The following is a 20,066-nucleotide window of genomic DNA, read 5'->3' as shown; positions in this document are numbered from 1 at the left end:
GTGTACTGCAGGCAAGCAGGAGTGTGTGGGTTCAAGGGGGAGCTGGCTGTGTGGAGCAGTGCGTGTGGCTGAGGATGTCTGAGAGCTACCCAGAGCATCATCCAGCTGAGCTGAGCATGGCTCCTTGCAGAGCATGCTTGGGTGTCTCAGGAAGTGAAGCATTCGGGCCCAGCACCTCCCAGCGCTGAAAGGTGGGAAAGGCCCTCCAGAGTCCCAGTATGTCTGCCTACCAGATCAGGAAGGGCCTATTCCCCAGCCCGGGGCATGGTGTCTTAGCTCCCTCTTGTTTCTGCAGACCCTGCCCAACCACTTCCCTGGGATTCTATTCTCATAGAATCATAGAAGATTAGATTGGAAGGGACCTCAAGAGGTCATCCAATCCAACCCCCTGCTCAAATCAGGACTAACCTCAGCTAAATCATCCCAGCCAGGGCTTTGTCAAGCCACAGCTTAAAAACCTCTAAAGATGGAGATTCCACCACCTCCCTAGGTAACCCATTCCAGTGCTTCACCACCCTCCTAGTGAAAAAGTTTTTCCCCACTTCCCCCCACTGCAACTTGAGAACATTGCTCCTTGTTCTGTGATCTGCCACCATTGAGAACAGCCTAGCTCCATCCACCCTGGAACCCCCTTTCAAGTAGTTAAAGGCTGCTATCAAATCCCCCCCTTATTCTTCTCTTTGGCAGACTAAACAAACCTAGTTCCCTCAGCCTCTCTTAAATCTTGTGCTCCAGCCCCCTAATCGTTTTTGTTGCCCTCCGCTGGACTCTCTCCAACTTCTCCACATCCTTTTTGTAGTGGGGGGCCCAAAATTGGACACAACACTCCAAATGCGGCCTCACCAATGCCGAATAGAGGGGAATAATCACTTCCCTCGATCTGCTGGCAATGCTCCTACTAATACAGCCCAATATGCTATTAGCCTTCTTGGCAACCAGGGCACACTGCTGACTCATATCCAGCTTCTTATCCACTGTAACCTCCAGGTCCTTTTCTGCAGAACTGGTGCCTATTCCGTTGGTCCCCAGTCTGTAGCTGTGCATGGGATTCTTCTGTCCTAAGTGCAGGACTCTGCACTTGTCCTTGTTGAACCTCATCAGATTTCTTTTGGCCCAATCCTCCAATTTGTCTAGGTCACTCTGTATCCTATCCCTACCTTCCAGGGTATCTACCACTCCCCCTAGCTTAGTGTCGTCTGCAAACTTGCTGAAGGTGCAATCTACCCCATCCTCCATGTTGATGAAGATGTTGAACAAAACCAGCCCCAGAACCGACTCTTGGAGCACTCCGCTTGTGACCGGCTGCCAGCAAGACATGGAGCCATCGATTACTACCCGTTGAGCCCGATGATCTAGCTAGTTCTCTAACCATTTTATAATCCATTCATCTAACCCGTACTTCTTTAACTTGCTGATAAGAATACTGTGGGAGACCGTATCAAAAGCTTTGCTAAAGTCAAGGTATATTACATCCACCGCTTTCCCCACATCCACAGAGCCAGTCACCTCTTCATAGAAGGCAATCAGGTTGGTCAGGAATGACTTGCCCTTGGTGAATCCATGTTGACTGTTCCTGATCACCTTCTTCTCTCCCAAGTGCCTTAAAATGGATTCCTTGAGGACCTACTCCGTGATTTTTCCAGGGATTGAGGTGAGGCTGACCGGTGTGTAGTTCCCTGGATCCTCTTTCTTCCCATTCTTGAAGATGGGCACTATATTTGCCTTTTTCCATTCATCAGGGACGTCCCCCAATTGCCACAAGCTTTCAAAGATAATAGCCAATGGCTCTGAAATCACATCAGCCAACTCCCTCAGCACCCTTGGACTGGCCTCATGGACTTGTGTATGTTCAATCTTTCTAAAGAGTCCTGAACCTGTTCCTTCAGCACTGAGGGTTGTTGACCTCCACCCCCATTCTGTGTTGCCCAGTGCAGTAGTCTGGGAACTGATCTTGTCTATGAAGACAGAGGCAAAAAAGGCATTGAATACCGTAGCTTTCTCCACATCCTCTGTCACTAGGTTGCCTCCCCCGTTCTGTAAGGGGCCCACACTTTCCCTAATTTTCCTTTTGTTGGTAACATACCTGTTGAAACCCTTCTTGTTCCCTTTTGCGTCCCTTGCTAGCTGCAACTCCAATTGCGCTTTGGCCTTCCTGATTTCATTCCTGCATATTCGAGCAGTATTTTTATAATCCTTCTTAATCATCTGACCAAGCTTCCATTTCTTGTAAGCTTCTTTTTTGTTTTTAAGTTCACCAAAGACTTCTTTGTTAAGCAAAGCTGGGCGCCTACCATATTTGCTATTCTTTCTGCACATTGGGATGGTTTGTTCCTGCGCCCTCAATAAGGTTTCTTTAAAATATAGCCAGCTTTCTTGGATTCCTTTCCCCCTCATATTAGCCTCCCAGGGGATCCTGCCCATCAGCTCCCTGAGGGAGTCAAAGTCTGTTTTTCTGAAGTCCATGGTCTGTATCCTGCTGTTCTCTTTTCTTCCTTTTGTCAGGATACTGGACTCGACCATCTCATGGTCCCTGCTGCCTAAGTTCCCACCCACTTCTACTTCCCCTACCAAATCTTCCCTGTATGTGAGCAGCAGGTCAAGAGGAGCACAATCCCTAGTTGGTTGCTCCAGCACTTACACCAGGAAGTTGTGCACAAGACTCTCCAAAAACTTCCTGGATTGTCGGTGCTCTGCTGTATTGCTCTTCCAGCAGATGTCAGGTTGATTGAAGTCCCCCATGAGAACCAGGTCCTGTGAACTGGAAACTTTCCCTAGTTGACTGAAGAAAGCCTCATCTACCTCGTCCTCCTGGTCTGGTGGTCTATAACCACCATGGGAGGATGTCCTGATATCCCCAGCTCTACCCCTGGCGCCACACTCAGATCCCCTCCCTCCTTGGCATTAGTGTCCGCGGGGTGTCTGTGGGCTGTTGCCATGTCCCTCCTTCAACACGCTCTACCCACACTAAGTTGTCAGGAGTGAGGGGTTGGAGATCAGTGCCTCCAGCCTGCTGGTATCTCTGGGCCCTCTCTGGCAATGCAGTGCCCAGTGTGAGGGCTGTGATCACAGCCTACCCCTGCAGTCCAGGGCGATCACTTCCCTGCTCTAGAGTATGAGGTCTCTGTCTGTAGGCCAGTGCTGCACTTGCCATCTGTGTAACCTCATCACCATGTCTGGCACGCTGCCCACTGAGGCTCCTCCTGTCTCCCTCAGAGTATCTGATGTGGGATCTAATGGGGCATTTTGGATGTGCCTGTCTCCACTCTCTCGGTGCACAGAGCAGTTCTTTCCTGCCCATGTCTCTGCTCTCTCCATGTCCCTCTGTGTCAGTGCTCTGTCCTGGCTGATGCTGAGAGCTCCTCCCGCCCGGGTCTCTGCTGTGAGTGTCAAGTGATGGCTGCTAGCTCCCTCCTCCAGCCCTTAGGGAAGCTATTCGGTATTGATGACAGCCTCTCTTTCTGTACCACTGTCAGGTCCCCCTGAGTCAACTCCCAGCAAAGGTTCCGCGTGAATATTAGTCATCCTCATTACTGAGCTGTTCAGCACGACCCTGCTGCCTGCCGTGCCCACACGACCTGCCGCTCTCCCCTGAGACATGCCTGGCCCTTTCTGTTGCTCATGCTCCTTTGCCCACTGTTACAGGCCCCGAGGTACTAGCCCAGCCCATTGAAGTGAGCTTTGCAAGTGAGATTTCCTAAGCTACTGTGGCAGATCCTTGTCGGAAATCCAGATGGGAACAGGAAGTGGCATTAGCAGGCAGCTCTCACTGGCTGTTGGTCCCACCTGGTATCAGCTCCCCTCTGAGCAGGGCAAACGTGGCCTGAGCCAGCCGTACCTGAGAGAACCCCAGCCCGGGTGGGTCACTGTGTGCAAAGGCCAAAGCTTCCCGCTCCCCAGCCCCCTGTGGCGTCATGCCAGCAGGTCTCACAGGCTGTGGCCACTGGGGCTGGCTGCATTCGCTGCATCCATCCGACATCCAGTATTTTACAGGTAGCCATGGCAACTCTGGCTAGGGAAACCCACTGGCACCTTGGCCCTTGCCAGGCTAGAAGAAAACCCACCCACAAGACTCTTACAACCCCATGTCCAGGCAGTGGTGCCCCTAGGGATGTAGATGGGCATTCGTTAGGGACACAGATAGTGGTGCAGCAAACCCTGAGGTGTGGGGCTACCCCCAGTGCAGCCGGGCTAACCCCTGTGTGGGGCTAACCCTGGCACAGCCAGGCGCCCCACTGCCTCTGCTCTCAGGAGCCTGTGGCCTGTATCTCGCCACCCTCCCCCAGGCCTCTCTGTCTATCTGCTTCTGTCCTTGCTCCAGCCATTGCCTGCAAAACACAGGTCATTCCCCGTGGTGCGGGGGAGTCTTGGCATTGCCTGGGTGCCCCCCATTGTGCTGCGCATGGCTGGTCCCTGGGGCAGGTTGGAGCTGTCACACCAACAGGCGGACACTGGCCCTGAGGGTCTGTCCAGCCCCCAGTGCAGAAGGACTCCGCATCGCCTGGCCCGCTGGTGCCATCCACTGCGTGTGCGTGGCTGGGAGTGGATAGTACCTTGGCGCTGGGCACTGCAAGGGCTCAGGCAGCGCCTGGGCAGCCTCAGCCGAGTGCTGCCAGGAGGAGCCAGGCTGTCAGGACGATGTATCCTTCTCCAGTGCACTCCAACCACAGCCATGGAAATCACAGCCCACTCCAGGCCCCTTGAGGCTGCCCCTGGCCTGACTGCAGAGCATGGGTGATGCTGCTCCGATCCCCCTGTTGTGGGGGCTCGAAGGGGCAGAGTGCAGCCCTGGGCTGTGAAGAGCATTTCTGGAGGGCTGCCTGCCCCATTGTTTCCCTGTCCCAGGCTCCTGAACTACTGCGAGCCCAGAGGGCAGGAGGGGAAGGGAGCGGCCAGTGAGCTCTGTGGCAGGGCTGGGGGCAGCATGCCATGATGCCAGGCCACAGTATTGACCTTTGCTCTCCCTTCGGTGCCCCCAGGAGCCCCCCGAGGATGACGCCAACATCATTGAGAAGATCCTCGCCTCCAGACTGGTGCAGAAGGAAGTGAGTGACTCTCCCCTCTTGCATCTGGAAAGGGGAGGCAGCCGGGCGTGGCTCTGCCATGCTGATGTGGCCCATGTGCTGGGGGCGGAGGTGCTGTGATGTCACACCCTTTAGGGCTGGACAACCCCAAGGAAGAGGTGTAGTCTATCAGCCAGGAGCCCCCCTTTCCCCAGGAGTCAACCTCTGCCGCCTCCCAGAGAGCGTCTGCTCCGGGCTCTTTTGGGATACTGTGGGTATGATTAGAGGAGGGGTCTGACTGGCTGACGATCGCCATGGTTGGAGGGTCTAGCAGCATGGTGGGAGCGTTGGGCCTGGAGGGGCCAGTGGAGAAGCCTCACAATGAAGCAGCATCAACTTCACGAAGAGCAGAGACAGGAGCCATGTCCTTTCCTGCAGAGGGAGGTGGACTGTGAGGGAGGGGCATGGTGCATGTAGCCTGCATTTCCTGGAGGAGCGGGTACTGGCTCCCCACAATGCCAGCTGTGTGCAACTTCTTCTGGATCCCACACTTCTGGGCTTGTGGTAGAGCCCAGCGCTTCCTGGGGGTGGGGCTAACATGGTGCCCACCCAGCCTTGGGCAGGGGAAGGCTGTTGCCTGTCAGTGAGGCAGTGAGCCAAGTCGGGTGGGAGTCTGGGCCTGGTAAACTGTTGGCAGATGGCTGCCCTCTGTGGAAGTGTGCTCTGGGGCAGCGCGTGGAGGAAGTTCTGTCCTGTGTTACCCTCCTGGCTCTCCAGGGCCACTGAAGCCTTGGGTTAGAGCTGGGGCAGCGCTCGTCACTGAGCCTCGTGCTGCTCAACTCACCCCTTCGCTGTCCCCTGCGCTCCAGTTCTGCCTCTACCTCTCACACAAGCCAGAGGAGCCGAGTCAGAGCCCTGACTGGGGAGAGGTCCCTGGCCCTGCACACTTCCCTGCACTGGCTGGTGCTAACCCGCTCACTCTTGGTTTCAGGTTCACCCGGGCAGCCTGGCCTATGAGATGGAGGAATTCTACGTCAAGTACAGGAACTTGTATGTGCCACGTTTGTGTTCTGTATTGGCATGTGCTGTATGCAGGGATGTGCATGAATGTGTACTGTGTGCAGAGATGTGGGGAGAAGTGTATGCATGTGCATGCATGTGGTGTGTGCAGAGATGTGCGCATGCTCCTGGTGTGGAAAGGTGTGTGTGTATGCAGGCCCTGTTGCAGAAGTGTGTGCGTGTATGTGCATGTACGCATCCCATGCTGCTTCTCTTGCACTAGCATCCAGCTTGCTGGGCTGACTGCCAGCTTGCTGCAAATCCAGCCCATGCGAGCTCTGGCTAAATGCTTAGAACCTCTCCTTCTGGGCTTCCCTCTGAGCCCACTCCCCCGGCAGGGTGTTAAGAACAGGAAATCACTGCAGCTGCAGCCATGATCCTTGGCCACGGCGCTCAGTCTCAGCTGGAGCAGAGTGGTTTGCTTCGCCAGCCTCCGACCTCCATATTGCAAACCAGGGGCTTGGTGCTGTGGGGATTACGGAGGGCACCTTCCACGGCTGGGAGGTGGGTGGGTTCCTGCCCACCAGGTTTTCATGTTTGGCTACCTGTTCTACAGCTCCTACCTGCACTGCAAGTGGGCAACCCTGGAAGAGCTGGAGAAGGACCCCAGGATCTCTCAGAAGATAAAGCGCTTTCGGAACAAGCAGGCCCAGATGAAGCATATCTTCACAGAGGTGAGGCCATGGCCAGGCGGGCTGGCGCATCTCTCTCATCTCTGGGGAGCTGGGCCGGTTAACTTGGCTGGGTGCTGCCTGCGAGCGCCAGCTGGGTGCTGTTGTTTGCTGCTGTCTCTGCCCAACTGGGGTTTGTCTATTGGCCGTGTCCCCAGTTATGGTGCAGTAGCTGCAGCTCGATGGCTGGCTCAGCCCGACCTGCCCCAGCTCTGTTCTGAGTGCTGCGTTGCCCGGAGTAGGCACAGTAGCTAGCTGGAGGCGGCAAGGCAGCCTTTGTCTGAGTCCTGGGGCTGGCTGCCAGCTCTGGCCCTGTGCTGGTGGGGTGAATGGGAGACCGGATGGGCTCTTCTCCTTGGCTCAGGTGTGTGTTCGTGGGGAGCCCCACAGTAGCCCAAGCACACATAGGGGAGAGCCATTCAGCAGTGCCTGCAGGGCCAGTGACACCCCCCCACACACACACATGGTGCTAGGCGTGACTGAGTAGTCAGCGCTGCTGCCACACCCACCATGGCTCTGGGGATCGCACTGACAGTCCACTGATTTGTCCACAGATAGAGGTGGGGCTCAGGCCAGCATTCACCCACACGTGAGCTAACCCAACCCCACTGTGGCATCCGTCTGGCATGGGCACTTCCTCCCTCGATTTTGTGGGTCATGGTCACTCTGACCAGGGGGCGTCTGGCTCCATCGTGCCAGGGCAGCATGTATCAGGGCAGTGTGAGCTGGGGATGTGTGGTACCATCGTGCCAGGGCAGCGTGTATTGGGTAGTGTGAGTTGGAGGTATATGGTACATTTGTGCCAGGGCAGCGTGTAGTGGGCAGTGTGAACAGGGGGCGGGTGGCACCATTGTGCCAGGACAGCGTGTTTCAGGGCAGGGGATATATGGCATGGGACAGTGTCTGGATCAGGACTCCTCTTGCAGCCCATGATGTATCTTTGCTGCAGGACAGGGGCAGCATAGCTCCCTGGAGAGCTCTCTGGCATTACTCACTCATCTGTGTTGCGTGCCTGCTCATGGTGCGGGCAAGTGAGATCTCCTGGGGCAGGCATGTTAAAAGGAGAGGGACCCATAAACACACAAGCCCAGCTAGGCTGCTCCCTCCCTTGGCTTTGGGAGCAGATTCATCTTGTTTCATATGGGAGCCGTTTTCTACCATTTGTCATTCCCTCCAGAGATATTTGCCTGCAGCTCCTGTGCCGTATCCTGGTGAGTGTAAATCAGCCACTAGGAAATGGGAATCTCTTTGTAACCGTGTCTGTAAATCGTCAGGGGTGCTGACTGTCCAGTGCTGGTCCCTTTCCCAATGTGCAAATAGAGTGCCCTGCTGGAGAGCACCGTGTCCTTAACCCCAGGCAGGGGCAAGCTCTACTCTGCCTGAATGCAAGCTCTGAGCTGCATAGCAAGGATCTCCTCCCCGGGCCCATTCTCCCCTCCCCCCAGCCTGCCAGGATGGTGGTAACACTTCTGTAGCTTGCTCCTGCGAGGAAGGGCAGAGGGACCCAGGGGAGGTAAGGGCCCTGCTGGCCTTGCCTGGTGCCAGGCTTTGGGGTATTGGCTGTGTTGATGAGCTGGCAGAGGAGAGTCAGGAGGGGCCATGTTTTGCCAGTGACCTGGGGTTGCTGAGGTTTGCCAGGGTACAGAGGGGTGTGAAGGCCCGATTGGGGCTGTGTTTCACGCTGCACCACGCAGCTCAGTCTTGGCTGCCCGTTGGCGGGAGCCTGTAGAAGCACTAGCACACGGCGCCTGGCTCTGGGTGTGAGCACCTTGCTAGCTGAGCTCAAGTAGACATTCCTCCCCAATCAGAGGCAGCATGGAGCCAGCATCCTCATGAGGCCTGCCCTCCCGACACCTCCCTAGTGGCCCCTTGGAGGCAGAGGCATGGGCCTGCTCTAGTGTATGCTCCCTGCACTGCAGGGCCCTGGGACCATGCCCCTTTCACCCTCGCCCTGCTCGGCCCAGCAGGCAGCCTGAATGTATTGCTCTCTCTCCTCCCGCTGTACCAGCCTGATGAGGATTTGTTCAACCCAGACTACGTGGAGGTGGATCGGATCCTGGAGGTGGCTCACACGAAGGACTCTGACACTGGAGAGGTGAGTGCCACCCCTGCCATACAGCTGCTCCTCGTCTGGATGTGGGGGGAGTAAGGGGCAGTGGGGAGGGCAGAGGCTCTGCCCAGGGGAAGTGCTGTGGAAATGCCCTGGGGAGGAAAGTTTTGGGACCTGCCAAGAGCTGTGGGTTACAGGAGTGCTGGTTCCAGTGTAGTTATCGCCAAGTAACGCCATGCTGACTCAGCAAACCCCACAAGTGCTGCAAGCAGGGGGCTGGAAATGCGGAGATCCTCTGAGCCTGGCACTGAGTCCTTGCCTGCAGAGGATGCTGTGGAGTGTTCCTTGGCAGCTGGGACCTGGGGAGGAGACCTTGAACCCTGAGGGCCCCGCCCATGTATGGAGATATTTGGGCCGCGTTTGTACTGAGCAGAAGTCTGGATCTGTACCTCCCAGCATAGCCTGTGTGTGTGCAGGTGGGCGGGTGCCTGTGTGTATGTGCATGCACACTCACAGCACTTATGTGCTGGGGGCTTGCACCCTATGGGGCAGGAGAGCACATGGACCCTGGGCCTCACTTTCCAGAACATGTCCCCAGGACGTTTCCCGAGGTCGCGAGCTTGCCCCCTACACCCTCTCTGATCCAAAGCACCTCTCCTTGCGCTGCAGGAGGTGACCCACTACCTGGTCAAGTGGTGCTCGCTGCCGTACGAGGAGAGCACCTGGGAGCTGGAGGAAGACGTTGACCCCGGAAAAATCAAAGAGTTTGAGTCCCTGCAGATCCCACTGGAGATCAAACCTGTGGTAATGCACCCGTGGGCTCCTTGGCCTGCCTGTGACATGGGGAGAGGGAGGGCTAATAGCACCGGTGCTGTTTAAGCTCTGCCGATGCCCCTTGATCCTGCTCTGCCGCCCCCTGCTACTCCAAGCCTGACCCCCAGATCCCCAATGTTCGAGGTGGGGAAGATTGGGTGGCAGGATCTGGGGGATGGGGCCTTGCTGTTGATCAGCTGATTCTTGCTATTAACTTTGGAATGTCTTTCCCAAGTGTTCCCTTTTCTGCCTGAGCCCACCATTGCCCCATGTCCCAAGTCTGTAGCCACACCTCGCTGAGTGCTAGCCTGTTCCTCTCTGTGGGTCATGCTCTCTGCTCTGCCTCCTAGGAGCGCCCTGCTTCCGAGTCCTGGCAGAAACTGGAGAAGTCACGGGAATATAAGAATAGCAACCAGCTGCGGGAGTACCAGCTGGAAGGGATGAACTGGCTGCTCTTTAACTGGTACAACAGGTGAGGAAGGGTTTGAGCAGGCACTGCCATGAGAAGCACTGCTGGCATGGTGTGTCGCTGGGGGGGGAGAAGGGCTCTTTCTGCATCGTATTGTGACAGATGAATGGGCCTACCGCTCTGATGGGCTGATGGGGCACTGCATCCCCTGCTGTCTGGGTGCATGTCAGCAGCCACCAGTAGAGCTTTGTTTTTTGTAATTTTACCTTTATGGTTGTTTAATACCAATGAAATTGGCTCCTCCCAGATGGCAAGAAATGTGTGCTGGGCACTGGTGCGTTCCTGGGGCTGGGGAGGCCGCAGGAGAATGGGGACTGCGCTGAGTATCCCTGGGGTAGCTTGTTGGTTGGTGCTGGCCGTGCTGAGGTGTCCCCTCCCAATGGCAGGGACACAGATGCCCTTAAGAGACAGAAATGTGCACAGTGCTGTGCACTGACCATGCACAAAATGCTGATGCTGATGGACATGCAGCTGGTTAGGCCCTTGCATGCACAGTTGCCTGATTTGTATGTGGATCCGCAGCAGTTGTGTGAGCATTTTCCCACTGACCTTTGACCAGTAATTTGCAGACATCTGGGTGGTCGGCCCTGGACCACCTTTAATGTGAGCATCTCATAATGTTTTATAGGCCCTGAGTTCCCTCTCCCGGCCCCTGAGAGGCAAGCGCTGTCCACTCTGCAGCACCCACAGGCTCAGAGAGGTGGCATGGCCTGCCCAACGCATTGTGTAATGTATCCCCATGTGTGTTGTGCTGCATCCACAGGAAGAACTGCATCCTGGCAGATGAGATGGGCCTGGGGAAGACGATCCAGTCCATCACCTTCCTCTCTGAGATCTTCCTGATGGACATTCACGGCCCCTTCCTCATCATTGCACCGCTCTCCACCATCACCAACTGGGAGCGGGAGTTCCGCACCTGGACGGAGATGAACGCCATCGTGTACCACGGCAGCCAGATCAGCAGGCAGATGATCCAGCAGTATGAGATGGTGTACAGGGACACACAGGTGCCTGCTGCTCTCAGCTCCCCATGGCCCAGTGAGCCCTGGGTCCCTCCTCCTTGGCTACTGCTACCGTAGCTCCTGGAATGGAGACCCCTGGAGTCAGCCTTGCAGCCCAGCTCATTGCCTAGCTCTGCGTCATGGGGCATGTTGCTCATGAAGCTACTGGCCTGCCTGTGCCCAGAGCACATGGCTGCCCTAGTTGTGGGAAGGGGCTCTTGAGGCCACTGAAGCAGGCAGGGTCCCCAGTCACTGGGGCAGAGGGGTGGGGCGCAGTGCATCACCAAGACATGCACTGCTCATGCAGGAGGGCAGGAATTCCACAGAGTCTGTCCCTCCCTCTCTTCACCCCCACCCCACGAGAGTGGGCTCACCCTGCTCTTTTCTGACTCTGGAAAGCGGCAGGTTCAGAGAGCACCTAGCCTGAGGGGCGCGGAGGGCCAGGGGGAGGGGCATCTAGCCTGAGGGGTGCAGAGGGTTTGTGGGGGCGACCAGCCTGAGGGAGGTGGAGGGGACCAGCCTGAGGGGCGCGGAGGGCCGTGGGGGCATGCAGGGCCAGGAGAGCACCCAGCTTGAGGGGCGTGGAGACGGGGAGCATCCAGCCTAAGGGGCACGGTGGGCTGTGGCACTCAGCCTGAGGGATGCAGGTCCTTTGCGAGCCCCCCACACTACATGGAGAGGCTCTGAAAGGCCTGGCCCCAGGCAGACGCGTACTCCAGCCTCGTGCAGGGCTGGCAGGGAGCTGTGTGCTGCATGAGGGGAGATGGTTGCGGGGGTCTGCAGTCAGAGCAAGTTTCTAAAGTCCATGTACAGGGTGGCCTGTCAGGACCCCCAGCGCAGCCCTGCTGCAGGGTCCCCAAGGGCATCTTCCTGAGAGACCAGCACTTCCAGCTGCATCACTCTCTGGCTGCTGGGGCCCCTCAGCTTGCCGGTCTCCATGCTTGCCCTGTGTGAGGCTTATGGCTGGCATTACAGGGTCACTCCGGCCCAGGATAGCAAGGCCTTTCCCTGGCACAGACACATTGGTGCACACTCTCCAACATGCCCCTCTGGGCAATGCTCTGATGAAGCCCCTGGCCAGGAGAGCTGCCGCAGACCAGGGCTGGGCAGCCCGATAGCTATGTGGCCCCAACCAGCCTGCCTGTCTAGGGCATCCTACTGCCCAGCATGGGTAAAGCGCTGTCTGGCTTGTGTCTCCTCAGGGTAACCCTCTCCCGGGGATCTTCAAATTCCACGTGGTGATCACCACCTTTGAGATGATCCTGGCCGACTGCCCCGAGCTGAAGAAGATCCAGTGGCGCTGCGTGGTCATTGATGAGGCCCATCGGCTGAAGAACAGGAACTGCAAGCTGCTGGAGGGGCTGAAGCTCATGGCTCTGGTGAGAACGGGCTGCTCGTGGGAGCGCAGAGGGGCTGGGCTCAGCCATTTTTTAGCACCGTTCCTGCACAGTCAAGGCTGGGCTGGGAAGGGGAATGAGCCCTCCCTGCCAGCTGGCACAGCTGTCCTCGGGAAGCTGCCCTCAGCCTTGCCACCCTGGGTTGTGGTTTTCCCAATTCAGGCTGTGGGGTCTGGCTGGTGCTTGGTGGGACCCTCTGGGGCAGTGTCAGGTGCTGACCCAGCGTGAGGTGCTGTGGAAAGGCATTAGCAGAGGGACTCCGACCATTGTGCTCATTACAGATCCTGTGGTCTGGTTCACTAGAGCAGAGACATCAACCTCAGTTCCTGGCCAGAGTCCACCATGGCTAATTACATCCCCCACTCTCAGATGGAGCTGTTATTCTCCTGCTCCATCTGTCGTGCAGTGGTACTGTGTGTTCTGCACAGCTACTGTATTTGACCCTAGAGGCAGCTGCTTTCCACTGGTGGATGGCACAGACCGTGTATTAGCAGCGGGAAGTAAGGTGCTCTAGAAACAAACTCTTTCCTTGGTGTTCAGCAAGCTCCTGATGCTGTCAGTGACAGGGTGACATAGCCTTCTGTTGGCCAGCTGTGCATCAGGCAAACGTGGCCCCCTTTCTCCAGGGGCACAAACACATGGCTGTGCTCAGGCTAGCAGGCTCTGCTGTGCTGCAGAACGCGTTTTGCAGCTTGTGCTGGGCCATAAAAGGGTCCGTTTCTGACTCTGTGGTGCCCCATGGTGTCAGGAATGGGGGTTGCCCATGCAGCCACCCTGCAGTACAAGGTTAATGAGATGCTTCTGCAAGCGTCTGCCTTTCAAACTGGCCCTGCTGTGCAATGACAGCTCCTGCGCTGCTCCCTGCCTCCTCGCCCTCTGCTCTTTGCACGGTGCCCTTGGAAAGCTGCAGCCCTCCCAGCACCCCGAATTCTGTCCGTTCTCTCACCCGGTAGATCTTGGAGTCTGGAGGGGCCAGCGGAGGAATGCAAGTGTTTAATGCAGCACCTGGGGAGCAGCACGAGCTTACACCGAGCTCACGCTGGCTCCTGAGGCTGGGTGTAATCGACTATCAATTTCCAACCCAAACTAAAGGGACCTGGGGTTCGGTCAGCCCAAGACCCCCATTGTTACTGTAACAAGTACCGACCCTCCTCTGGCCCCGTCCTAGTCACTGTACAAACATGGTGCCTGACAGCAGGTTGTTACTGTCACCCCCATTTTATAGGGGGCAATACAGGCCTGGAACAGTGCTGGGACTTTCCCACGGTCACCCACTGAGCCAGCAGTGGAGCCGGGACTAGAACCCAGGAGATCTGCCTCCCAGTCCACTGCCCTCACTCACTGCTGGGCCATGCTCCCTCTTGTGAGGGCAGAGGGCCTGGCCCAGAGGCACTGGAGAGAGAGCTCCTCTCTAGAGAGCACAGTCAGCGCAGCCAGGGGCAGTGTGAGCTGCCGCAGCCCTGCCCTGGGACCCTGTTTTTCTGGAACACTCAGGCCTTGGCCTCTCTGCTGATCTTGTGAGGCACAGCCTAGTCCAAGGCTGGATTGAGATTTTCCAGTGCATGGCCCGTTGTGTCCTGACCACAGATGGCATTGGGGCCCTGCTCTGTGACAGGAGCAGATCGGTACCAGTGCCCTGACCCAGCATTGGCCCTTCTGACCCTTGCGGTCTGCTGTCAGCTGCATCACTGCCCTTGCCTCCTGCCCCAGGGGTGAACTCATGGCAAGGGTGGGGCGAGGGGCGACCCTCCCAGCCCCTTTGATCCCGTTGCTCTTTGGCGCTAGCTGCAAGAGCACTGCAGCCTGGTGCCGGGCCCTGACTCTGCACTCTGCGCAGGAACACAAGGTGCTGCTGACCGGGACGCCCCTGCAGAACTCCGTGGAGGAGCTCTTTAGCCTGCTGAACTTCCTGGAGCCGCAGCAGTTCCCCTCGGAGACAGCGTTCCTAGAGGAGTTCGGGGACCTGAAGACAGAGGAGCAGGTACCAGCAGGGCCAGCTGTTGGGCTCAGGGGCTGTGGACAGGTTCAGGAGCTGGCATGGCTTGTGGGCAGGCTCAGACGTTTGGGGGGGTGCCTCAGGGAGGCTGGTGATGGGGCAGGGGCCCAGCACACTTGGGCCCCAATCCAGAAACACACTTAGGCACGTGCTTCACTTTAATCCCAGCGAAGGCAATGGGGCAATAGAGAGCACCCTGGGCCCAGCCCTGGGAGGCAACACCGGCTCTTCTGGGGGTGAGCAAAGCTCTAGAAGAGGGAGCTGCTTGGAAGACAGCAAATGGAGATGGGCTCAAGGCACAGCCCTGACCAGCATGGGCTCACTCCCCACACTGCTGCTCAGGCCAGCACCTCAGGCCTGCCTGCATGCACTCCCAGCACTCACATACCCAGCCCCTGCACACCCAGCCCGCCGCATGCCCCACACCTGCATCCCCAGCTCCCGCATGCCCCCAAACCCCCACACATCCAGCACCCACGCACCCAGGCCCCAGCACGCCCCGAGACCCCCACATGCCCAGCATGCCTCCAACCCCCACATGCCCCCTGCAGCCCCAGTCCCCGCATCCCCAGCACGTTCCCAGTCCCCACATGCCCCCAGCCCCCTGCACGTCCAGCATGCCTCCAACTGCACGCTCAGCGTGCCCAACACTACCCCAACTCCCACATGCCCTTTGCACCCTCAGTCCCTTGCATGCCCCCTGCCTACATCCCCCGCACACCCAGCACCAGTCACCCCAACCCCCAGCATGCCCCACACCCAGCCCCAGCACATCTCTAGCCCCCTGCACGCACAGCAACCATACAGCCCCTGCATGCTCATCCTCCCCTGTACTCCACACATGCCCATTTGCTCAGTGTACTCTCACACCCCATGTGCGCTCAGCACACCCCTCTGCATCCAGTACACATGCTGCATGCTCACCTGCACAGACCCTGCACATACAGCGCACACCCACATCACGCATGCACATGGCCCTTGTGCACACGTCTTTCTTGCTGTTCCCCACTCCCACATGTAAGGAAGCTGAAGCCAGTTAAATCCATGTGTCAGTGGCTCTGATTGCCCTTTGAGGCAGGTTCTTGCACCTCCTCTCTGCTTACAACAGGCCCAGTTCAGAGCAGCTGCCAGCACCCATTTGTGTTTGTGCACACAAGAGGAGGAATTGCACTGGCGCCTCTGGGGCATATGGGGCAGGCTTACATTGGGTGGGAGCTGGGTATAAACTGGGTGCTCAGAGGGAGGCAGTGAACTGTGCAGTGAGAGTTCACACGGGCCCTTGCTCAGCTGGTGTCTTCCAGACCAGCTGCTCCTGGGAATGAGCTCTGCTCTGGGGAGGGAGCCAGGCCTCTTCCTTCTTGGGTATCTTCGGCAGAAGTGTTGAGGAAATCCAGGTCCCAGGCCAGGCAGGCAGTCACATGCCTGCCCCAGTGAAGGAAGTGGGACTGAACAGATGTAACCAGGGCCAGCCCAGCTCTCAGACTCTGGTGCAATATGCAGGGCTGGCAGCTAGAGAAGTCCTTTCTTGTCAGCAGAACAGGTTTGCCCTGGCATCCCTGGGAGGTGATTAGCACAGAGCCCCCACATGCATAGTCGCTGTCCCAGGAGGCCTTCCTGGCCTTTACTGCCTGCCATGCATGGAAGGCAGGGACAATGAGTCTTCACTTGTCCTGAGCAGGTGAAGAAGCTGCAGTCAATCCTGAAGCCCATGATGCTGCGGCGGCTGAAGGATGATGTGGAGAAGAACCTGGCACCCAAGCAGGAGACCATCATCGAGGTGGAGCTGACCAATATCCAGAAGAAATACTACCGGGCCATCCTGGAGAAGAACTTTTCCTTCCTGTCCAAGGGTGCCAGCCAGCACAACATGCCCAACCTCATTAACACCATGATGGAGCTGCGCAAGTGCTGCAACCACCCCTACCTCATCAACGGTGAGCTGTGGGGTCTGGGGGGGCACACCACACCAACATGCACAACCTCATTGGCACCATGCTGCAACCACCCTGCCTCATCAGTGGTGAGGAGCTCTGCCCAGGGCAGATGCTTTGCAGCAGCTCCCACTGAGGGGACAATGAGTGAGGTGTAGTTCCATTACTCGCTGTAGTTCTGCCCACTTACCAGCTTCCTAGACCAGCCAGCTGAGGTGTCAGGCCTGGCTCTGGCAGCAGCTGGCACCTGCTCCCCCATGATGTGTGACAGTGGAGAGCTGGGCTAAGGCAGATGCAGACAGGTCATAGCTCCGGCCAGCACTGATTTCCCCTCCTGCTTTGCAGGGGCAGAGGAGAAAATCCTGGAAGATTTCCGCAAGACGCACAGCCCAGAGGCGCTGGACTTCCAGCTGCAGGCCATGATCCAGGCGGCTGGCAAGCTGGTACTGATTGACAAGCTGCTGCCCAAGCTGATCGCTGGTGGGCACAAGGTGCTGATCTTCTCCCAGATGGTGCGCTGTCTGGACATCCTGGAGGACTATCTCATCCAGAGGCGGTGAGTACAGCCTGCGAGGCCTGGTACTCCCCACTCCCCCATGCCCTGCTGTCTGTGCAGCTCAGTGCGCACATGCTCTCTCGGCCCACCCTGCCCACTTAGAACAGGCTGGGAGACAAATCCAGGAGAGCTTGGCCAGGCCCTGATCTCGATGCAGTGCTGCTGCCTGGGGTTGGAGGGACCCAGCTAGCTCCAGCCAGGTCACAGCTGCTTTCCTCCTTCGACATGTGCTGCTCACCTGGCCCTCAGCAGCCTCCTCTTCCTTACTCCATCCTCAACTCACCCACCCCAGCCTCTTAGCCCCTCCACGCCGCCTAACCAGCTGGGGCTCCCTCCTCTGTGCCAGCCTGCAACTCCCTCGGGGGCCACTGAACAGACGTGCATAGTGTGCTGGGCTCTGGTGTGCTCCCAGCACCGCTGAGTAAGCACTCAGCCTGGCCTGGCTCCACTGTGACTATGGTGGGGAGCTCCTGGCAAGAGCCACGTGGGAGACTGCGGAGGGTGGCAGTAGATTGGGGTGACACTTGAGTGTCGAGGCTGGTCCCAGGTGCTCTGAGGGAGATCCTGGGTGTCTCGGTAGCTGAATAGATCACTACTCCTGCCCCCGTCTCTGCCCATCTCCAGCCCCCCTTTGTAGCTGCCATGGCCACATTCTCTCCAATTGCTTTCATGCTGGGCTTTGGCTGGGAGCTGAGAAGTGGCAGGAAAAGGCTTAGAAATGCTGCTCTCTTATTTACATGGATCAACCAGTCCAGCCCCTCTTGCGCCGCCCTGTGCTGCCCACAACTCTCACCCACCCTGCTCACACCCTGCCTTGTCCACTGTAAGGGACTGGAATGTATGCAGTCTAGCCTAGTAGTCACAGCTGGGTTGGGGTCCTCACGTCAGGGATGGTAGTTGGTGAGCTGGGGTCGGAGAAATCACTAGAGCTGGGTTCAATAAGCAAGAGTTGGGGTCAAAGTCACTGCCAGTGAGGACTGAGAGTAGTTTAAAATGTGTGATGATCCCGATCTGGGGGGAGCAGCCGAACTGTGCTCAGTGCAGCCTGCGGGCTGTGGGGAAAGGCCCCGCACAGCCCTGTCTACTTCCCCCAGCACATATCACAGCAGTCTCAGGACCCTGCCCGTGCCTGCTGTGCCAGAGCCACAAAGGAGTTGGCTCTTCCATTCTGTTCTTATCCTGCGGGGATCCATGTGCCTCTTGGGCCAGCTTTCCCTGGGCTTTGTGCCGTCAGTGTGCGTGGAGTGGGGATGGGGATGCGGATGGGTCTGGCCCTGGCTAGCCAGTATTCCCAAGGAGCCTCACTACCGTCTGCCCCAATGGTGAGTGTGGAGGGCCTGCTCTTACTGTGCAGTATCTTCACTGGAGAGCCCCCTCAGTGCTGGCTCCCCCGGAGATCTTAGCACATCGTTCCCTGGGCATACCTTGGCCTGTCTTTGTGTCTGTCGGTCCGTCCTGGGAGTGTCTGGCTGGAGACAGGATCTTGTGGGTTAAGGCTCACGTGTGCCAATTGCTCCTCCCCCCAGCCCATGGGAGCCTTGTGGCTGAGTTCTGAGCCAGCATGGTTTTTGGTGATCCTGCTGCCACAAAGAGAGAAATCTGGCTCCGGATGGGGAGCCCAGGCTATACGGGCTGTTCAATCCGCAGGACGTCCATTGGTCAGCACTGATACAGGAGGTCCCATTGTGACATTCCCCTAGTGTAATCTGGACTGGTGAATCGCTGTGTCACCTGAATCCTTCACTCCTGGAGCCCGTCCTACTCTGCTTTGCTGTGAGAACTCCCACTCCTGGGCGTTTCACGCACAGACTCCAGCAAGCAACTCAGTGAGTGCACACTTCTAGCCGGCCAATATCCCCAGTCCCAGATGCAACCCTAGGAACTTTCATCTTAGAATGTTCAGTGCTGCCCACTGAACACTGCAAGCTCATATGTTCATCAGTTTAACAAAGAAATTGATATGCACCAGCCTTTTTACTTCAAATGGCATCTCCAGCACACCTTAAACCAAATGCACTGCTTTAAGTGAAATAAACACATTTATTAAACTACAGAAGGATTTTAAGTGATTATAAATTAGAGGAAAGCAAGTCAGATTTGATCAAGAGAAAACAAAAAGCAAAATGCATTATAAATTAAGCTTAACACTTTCAGCAACCTTACAAACTCAGATGATTCTCACACAGGCTGGCTGACTTCTTTTCAGACAGGCTCCCCCATTTAGTCAGCACTTCAGTTGCTTGTTTGTGTTTGTAGAAGGAGGTGGAAGAGAGAGGGAGCAACAAAATGTCTCTCCTTTTTAACATGTTCCTTCTCCCATCTGGGGCTTTGCCCCCCTTCTTCAGGGTCAGGTGACAAACAATGTCCATGTATGGTTCCATCCATGCCTGAGTCAGTGAGCTCCTTTGTTGACATCTACGCCAGTCCTTTGTTCCTGGAATGCTGAGCTGGGTTTGTTCTATATCAGCCTTAATGAGGTGCGAACTGTCCCTCTGCTCAGAGAGTCTTGCTTGGATCTGTCTCAAGCCATGAGTGACATCTTTGGGCATATCACATAGGCAAAGCCTCATAACCATACACTTAACATTGCAACAAACGTGTATTATTACTACAACAATAATGTTCAGTATGTCATGAACATTCCAAAAACATCTTACATGACATACTTTACATTAAACAATACACAGTTACACCCATCCATTGTGACCAGCAGAGCAGAGCAGAGCATCCCCAGCCACAAACACCCACTCTGCACTGGGTTGGAGTTGGCAGGTACATGCTGCCTCCCTATGGGGGAACCTTGGGGAGGGGGAACCCTGCAGAACGTTTCCCCCGAGGAGGGGTTGGGACCAAGCAGGGGAGGGCCATAGGGTCTGATAGCCTGGTCCATGGCTCCCCGTTGTAGTTTGGCTCCTGTTGGCCTCCTGGGAATGCAGGCCAGAGCTCTGAGGAGCGCAAGCTCCTGCACAGGTTTCTGACAAGGAGCAGCCTCTGGCCCTGTCTCTCCAGAATGGCACAGCCATGAGCTTGCAGGTGGCTTCCTCTCTCTCAGGGCAGGAGGGCACATAGTGTACAGCCTTGAGGCCCCTGGGCCACGTGGGATTGACTGCCCACATTGCGAAG

At 56.9% G+C, this 20,066-nt stretch overlaps 1 protein-coding gene across 6 annotated transcripts in view; it reads left to right on the top strand.

Annotated features, from left to right (window-relative positions):
* Nucleotides 1–20,066, top strand: part of CHD6 (chromodomain helicase DNA binding protein 6) — a 181,754-nt gene that overhangs the window by 94,815 nt on the left and 66,873 nt on the right. For 5 of the 6 annotated variants that reach the window (XR_010921037.1, XM_067554519.1, XM_067554520.1 and 2 more), the window contains exons 6-16: nucleotides 4,977–5,042; nucleotides 5,992–6,050; nucleotides 6,616–6,733; nucleotides 8,739–8,825; nucleotides 9,450–9,584; nucleotides 9,944–10,065; nucleotides 10,826–11,069; nucleotides 12,266–12,442; nucleotides 14,298–14,441; nucleotides 16,135–16,390; nucleotides 16,733–16,943. Coding sequence is in view for 5 of the 6 variants with exons in the window: in XM_067554519.1 (XP_067410620.1) it covers nucleotides 4,977–5,042; nucleotides 5,992–6,050; nucleotides 6,616–6,733; nucleotides 8,739–8,825; nucleotides 9,450–9,584; nucleotides 9,944–10,065; nucleotides 10,826–11,069; nucleotides 12,266–12,442; nucleotides 14,298–14,441; nucleotides 16,135–16,390; nucleotides 16,733–16,943 (1,619 nt within the window). In the remaining variant the exon portion in view is untranslated. Of the gene's footprint in view, nucleotides 1–4,976; nucleotides 5,043–5,991; nucleotides 6,051–6,344; nucleotides 6,734–8,738; nucleotides 8,826–9,449; nucleotides 9,585–9,943; nucleotides 10,066–10,825; nucleotides 11,070–12,265; nucleotides 12,443–14,297; nucleotides 14,442–16,134; nucleotides 16,391–16,732; nucleotides 16,944–20,066 lie in introns of those variants that run through there. The other variant, XM_067554522.1, reaches the window with a different exon arrangement.

This window comes from Emydura macquarii, unplaced genomic scaffold, assembly GCF_026122565.2.
Source record: "Emydura macquarii macquarii isolate MOO-44397 ecotype Brisbane River unplaced genomic scaffold, CSIRO-AGI_Emac_v2 contig_1483, whole genome shotgun sequence".
NCBI classification, from domain to species: Eukaryota; Metazoa; Chordata; order Testudines; family Chelidae; genus Emydura; species Emydura macquarii.
Note: the sequence above shows the minus strand (reverse complement) of the source record. Positions and strands in the feature narration are given on the sequence as shown.